Source organism: Beta vulgaris, chromosome 7 (genome assembly GCF_026745355.1).
Source record: "Beta vulgaris subsp. vulgaris cultivar EL10 chromosome 7, EL10.2, whole genome shotgun sequence".
Lineage (NCBI taxonomy): Eukaryota > Viridiplantae > Streptophyta > Magnoliopsida > Caryophyllales > Amaranthaceae > Beta > Beta vulgaris.
This window is the reverse complement of record NC_079208.1, coordinates 47705350-47711987: the sequence shown is the minus strand read 5'-3', so window position 1 is coordinate 47711987 and position 6638 is coordinate 47705350. Positions and strand designations below refer to the sequence as shown.

The following is a 6638-nucleotide window of genomic DNA, read 5'->3' as shown; positions in this document are numbered from 1 at the left end:
TTGACGTTGACAAAACGTCATCCTACACTCAAACTCAGGTTGACATTGACAACAGGTCAGTCTACATTCAACTCCACGTCGACACCAATACGTGTCACTCTCAAACTACGAAACAGAATCAGAGGACTTAGTTTATTTTTTTATTATAAAATGTTTACAAAGATTGTACTCAATACATTTATTGAAATATAATTCCTTTGTTACTTTATTTCTCGTCTTATTTACTTTGACTCGAAATTTTGTGTAAACAAAAGCATACCCCTATATATATTGATTGTTGATTTGCTTATTTATTTTTGTAATTGAATTAAAGAAAATCGAGTCTTCACCATCTTGATTGATCAAATTTGCTTCAACGTCATGCCACTGATGACGTGTCTAGCTCCTCAAACCTCTCACTAGAAAAAACTCCATGTTCTTTTAACATAAACACAATTACACGACTTAACAAATCACCCAAAAACAAAAAAAAAACATTACTCGGTAGTGTGGTAAACGCTTATAAGATCAAACTCTACTCCATTAGAAGCCAGATTAATCCATGCAGGATTCTAGCTCCATATTTCACTTCTTGCCCAAAAAACAAAGTGCCAAAAGGAAAAACTTGCCTCATTACAATGAGTTAAATTCCCTCAGGAGTCAGGATAAAACTTCTTAAACGACATTTTTACTCCTACTAGTCAACTAAACAAGTGTTTACACTTCCTTTGAAAATAAAACTTCAAAAGACATTTGCAATTCCTTAGGAAGTACGAGTTTATGCACCCTACAAGAATCACTGTCCAAAACCTCGGGCGAAAGGTTTTCAACCACATAGACATGTTAGAAAGTAAAACTAAAAATTCACAGCAGAAACTCCTCAAATATGGGAATTTCTAGATTAATAATTTACATATTGTAATCTGGAACATAATTTACAGCTTTACCCTTACGAAACACTTTGATTAGAAAACCGTCACCAGCTTCAACCTGTCCTTGATTAGCGAAAAGAGTTCCACTGAAAACCTTCTAACCTGAATCATTGTCCATTGCTAGGCATTCCATTAACAATGTACATAATAGTTGCTTCAGATTCAGGATCTAAATACCAGCTGCCATGGCCTGGTTATTGACCATAGAGTCGCCTAAAACCGGTGAATAGGCATGGTTTATTGGATGGTCATATTTACATGCAGGCCCGTACTTGCAAATTCCATATCGATTGTAGTAGCTGCAAACATTTTCACCCTGAATTCTCAAACCAAAGCAGTAGCCAATATTAGAATCGAACATATTGGGGATGCATCAAGCCACACAGATAATCTATAGAAATAAATATATTAGCACTGTTATATACAATTCAATCAAATCAAGTTTCTCAGATATGAAATGATTTGAAACAAGCATTTCAATTCTGGACACTTCTTTATTTCTCAATTAATAAAAAGTACTATTTTTTTTTTTTGAGGGGAAACACGAGAAACCGTTCCATTATGGCATTATACTAAATCAAAGATACACTTTGGGGAAAAGAGTGCATGCAAACTATTTCAGAACTAAAATTAACATCCCACATTGACACGTTCTTTGTGAATCAACAAAAAGTAAATATACTTGTTGTGCAAGAGAAATTTGAATAAACCAAAAAATTAGAAACCCAAAACCCAAAAATAGAAATTTGAACAGACATCGAAAAAAATTAAATTGGGCTTAATATAGCACTGCACTTGAATAATGCATCACAAAGCTAACTGAAACTTTTGGCCTAAAAGTTGCTTAGTCTATATTTTTTCTTTTTCTAGATGCCTATGATGCAATGAATAAGGATCAGTTCAATCTATCAGAAACCAGATATCCCATTTGAGGCATTCAATATTCGCTCAAAATTATCTCATGTTATCTTAGCTTGATGGAATTATTGCATCTATCAGCTACTGTTAAGCGTTTTTCTTTTTCACTACTCAACTCCAAAAGAGCTGACTTTACAGGTTTTCTAATGTACAGATAGGGAGTCTAACAGATAGAACTAGGCTATAACTCCAATGATCTTCACCTTTTATGGAGGAAAGTGTTGTTATCTTGCCTTTGACATTACTTTTTAACATCAAGCAAATATTATCAGAATTTTTTTTTTCAAACTGAAACAGTAATGAACAAAAAAATTATATAATACAGGAAGCAGCAACCAGATAATCCAAAAGCTGAGGAAGTACAGATAACTTACAGGTCTTAGGGGCAAACCCAAGTCACTGAGAAGACACGCAGATGACTGACTCCTTGCACTCTTTGGATGGTTAAACTTACACGCAGATTTGTATTTACAATCGCCAGTTTTAAGGAAGAAGCTGCATTCAGGTTGGCCGGGCCTTTCTGGAAACTCATCACCCAGCGTGTGCTCTGGCCTTTCCAATAACCGAGTGTTCATTGCATATATTGGTGACATGTGCATACTCCTCTCAGGTGCATAAACCGGAGCCTTCAGAAAACAACATGCATGCAAGTACAGGAAAAATATAAAAAGGACAATTGTGAAAATTATTGAAGAGAAAACCAGAAAAGTAATTTAAGGTATATCACTAAGATGCTTGTTTCTTTGTTCATTTTGTATTGTCAAATTTTCAAGGCAACTCTCTAGGCTTCCCTACTTTTCTCATCCCAAAAATGCAGTCCCCAGTGCAAGAAAAAAAAAAAGATAACAACATACAAAGAATTACTTAAAAAAATTTGAAGAACTGAACATCATTTAGAAAAACTTAGCCATCTAAAACAACCATACAGTAGAATACACTAGTAAAGTACTTGCTATACTTGAAGCATAACAAACAGATAAAGAAGGTCTACTACCGAGGCTTCATCTTTGTCCCCAACAGACATTCTAGAAAAGTAAAATGAGTTTAATAGAACCTACCTGGTAAGCATTCCATTCTGGCTGCGTAGGAACACCTTGAGCTGGTGAAAACATCAAAGGCACATAGGGAGGATTTTCATTTAGAGCAGTAGGAGACCAGGGTGCAGGAGTTGACTGCGAGGCATCAGGTGAAAAGATGGGTCCTCCATTTCCATATCTGGACAAGGCATCAGGTCTTCCAGAAGATGTGGGATCAGGATGGTTAAACCTACAACTTGCTCCAAACTTGCACGAGCCATTGCGCATATAAAAAGGGCATTCTCTTTCTCCCTGTGAAGCCAGAAAGGCAGAACTTCATCACAAATTATATCAATGACATGGGATAAGTGAACAAAATTTAGACAGAGAGGACGCTTTTCTCAGGGCCACAGTACATGGTAATAGAAGTATAAAGAGATAATCAATCACCATAACAAAATTCTAGTAGCCAAAGAAGATTTCAACCAAGATGATGAAATTCTTTTTTTAGTACCAGACGAATCGGCAAACCCATAAAATTAAGCTTCAAGGTAGGGTTGAATTTTCTGCTGTGGTTGAATTTACAAGCTTTCCCAAACTTACAGCCTCCAGGACGATCAAAGTACTGCATTAAGAGAAAAAGACAAACATAGAAGGGTGAAAAAAAATTATGGCAGACTTGTAATAAAAACGTTAATATAGCAGATGATGCATAAAGTATATATTCTCTCGATCCAAAATTTTAGCAATACTTCAGGAATGATGAGGGAACATCATTTATTACATTGGTATTGGCAAAAGATTGAATTTACCACTTAAACAAATTATCACTAGCTAATAATTCCAAGAGAATTTTAAACATATAGTGGAAGCCTAAATTAATAATGTTTATCATCTTTATGTGATGAAATATAATCCCCTCAAAAAAAAAAAAAAAAAAAAAAAAGTGACGAAATATGACATCTTAGCAGAAAAAGAACACATGATCTGTTTACACTATCCTGAAGATTAAAAAGAATTACTTCTCAAAAAATATACTACGGGTGGTAATTATATCAAGAAACGAATCCCATGCAACATAGTCAATCACAACAACAACTACCACAACGTCAAAGAGTTTGGAACCTTGCATGAATCAAGATTTTATCTCCGATAGTTGTCTACATAGAGCGTTATAAGCTCCTAAGAACCTAAAATCTTCATATTGTTTCTAACACCCTCTGTGAAAGTCATTTTCGGCCTCTCCGGGCTTGTTCTAAAATCTCCAGTATCCCAACTTTCCCACTACCCTAATTACTACACCACCTAGTCGACGTTTCACATGCCTCAAACCACTGTAATCGATTATCTCTTATCTTATCGTCAATATTTGTACTTTCAACCCTCTTTCAATTATCTTTAGTCCTATTTTTATATCGTATCTCATCATTCCCAGCACTCGACTCATAGTAACGTCGCTCTAATTCCTATAATAAAGAATTCCTTAAGATCATATAGCAAGGTATTTAAAACACTTGTTGATGGACAATTACTTTGCAACCAATGTTATTACATCCTCAATGGACTCGCTTTCTTTGACTAAAGTCATCCATGTGTTACAACATACACTTATAAAGGGCATGTTGTCGAGTCTATTATCTTGTGTTGCCCATATATTATTGCTTTCTCAGCATGAATAGAAGTTTTATCCTCGAGTTGCACGATGATATGTGATGAGACCACAAATGATGATTCTTACCACACTACCACAGTATGACATCCAAATTCTATTAGAATGCAGAGAGCTCATAGTGTAATGTCTTCAGCAACAAACACATATAGCATGACTCGTATCAGCACCTACCATGATTCCACCCCATTTTGCATTGCGTAACCATGTGTCCATGTCGGACACTCGACACTCTGACAAGGGTATGAAATCCTTGCACAACAGGCCAACACATCATTATTCATCCCTGACACCTCTATTAACAAGAAAAGAGGGAAAGAAAAGATTTTGTGATAAATGTTATGAAGGGTATGCGATCATAATTTTATCAAGAACTAACAAACAAGTCAAGAATTACACACATAAAGGTCTATATGATGACAATTATGGTTCATGCATGTCGAGTCTCCACACCCATGTCCAATTTAAGGACAATGTCTGTCATAAATTATAAGCCTTGACGTGCTGACTATTGACACTCGGATACTAGTCATACTCCCGCTACCCACACCCAAGACTCATGCCTGTGTCCAAGTAACATAGATCATCAAACGTCCCTTTGCTAAGACAATGAAGCACATGTAGCATGATACATATACATGCCTGTAGATCCCTAACATGACTCATATCAACACATATTTTAGCATCAAAACCAATAACAGATTGTAAATCATGAGGTAATCCTTTGGTTAAGTTCTCCAAGTTCATTAACCGATTCTCAAGAAATGCTTTGACAAAATCAAACTCATGCAGTCCAAACAGAGGATCACAAAAATTTGGCATGAGCAACTCCTTGTAAAGCAACATCCAATTCATAACTACAATAACTGTGATAAGTATAAGAAAAACAAGCATTTTCACCTTGCAATTAATCTGTTCTTTATACAGAGATTCATCATTTTCCGTCGCATTTTGTGTAGCAGAATCGACACATTCTTCCTTCGCCTTCACCTTAACACCCTATAACAATGGCAGAAAAGTTTTACTTATTCACTCTAAAAAAACACACAAAAATCAAACAAAATCCATAAAAATAAAAACTTTTCACAACCTGAAATTTCCTATGATTAGGAGGATGATTAAACTTGCAATTCATCCCAAACTTGCAAGTACCATTCCGAATGAAAAACGAACAATCCTCAGCATCAGGCCTCACCGGAAAGCCACTAATACTTCTTCTACGACTAAACTCATTTTCTCTCTCCTCGATTTTGCTCACATTCTCACTTTCCTCATTTTCTTCATTGTTTTCTCTCTCCTCTGTGTGATCGCGATCTTCACCGCCATTGTCGAGTTTCGTGTCTTCAAAAGAGAGAGAATTGAGCTGATCATTGATGGAATCGGAAGATTTATGATGATCAGACGGCGGAGAAGAAGGTTCTGGAGATGTGATTGAGGATGATTCTTGTTTTGCTGGAGAAACAATTGGTGATGATTCTAATTCAGACTCCATTGTTGTTGTTGTTGCTGCTTAACCATTCTAAAACCCTAGAAAAATGGAAGAGTTGTGAACGCAGAAAAAAGAGAATTGAAGGAAGGAATGAGTTCAACTACTACTATTTGAGTATTTTCAGTAGCAGTAGTAGTTATTGCACAATGCACATTAGTTCTCCACTGTACTCTTCTACTAGTAACAATAATATATACTCAATTTTTTATTTTTTTTTATTTATTTTTTTTCCTATCAGAGAAAAATATAAAAGTTCTCATTTTTTCACTTGTAATATTTTGATTTTTATACTCCCTCTCTTTTTTAATGCACATTACATATTGACATTTAAACATACTAATATGTAATATAAATTTCAAAAAAACTAACTTTTATAATTAACTTTTTCTAAAAAGACTACCTTTTAAAAAAAAAAAAATCATAAAACTACCTTTTATAAGTAAATTCTTTAAAAAAAACTACTACTTAACGGTTTTAGTTATGCATTGCAATTAAAACAAAGTTTGACAATCACATGTCATTCACATCGTTAGCACGTTACCAAACTCAAATAGATTGTGGTTAGGCTACGATGAGGTTGGGTATCATTCAAGAGGGAGGAGATTTGTGCTCCGACGAGGTTGTAGGTAATTCGG

General features: G+C 35.1%; 1 protein-coding gene across 1 annotated transcript; it reads right to left on the bottom strand.

The window, feature by feature from the left end:
* Positions 1-706: 706 nt before the first annotated feature.
* Positions 707-6157, bottom strand: LOC104884444 (zinc finger CCCH domain-containing protein 67). The gene is made up of 6 exons (XM_010669092.4): positions 5605-6157; positions 5415-5513; positions 3360-3470; positions 2888-3157; positions 2204-2455; positions 707-1227 (listed from the first exon to the last, which is right to left on the bottom strand). Exons 1-6 carry the CDS (start codon positions 6004-6006, stop codon positions 1081-1083), a joined length of 1281 nt encoding a protein of 426 aa, XP_010667394.1. The 5' UTR covers positions 6007-6157; the 3' UTR covers positions 707-1080.
* Between the last annotated feature and the right edge of the window lie 481 nt (positions 6158-6638).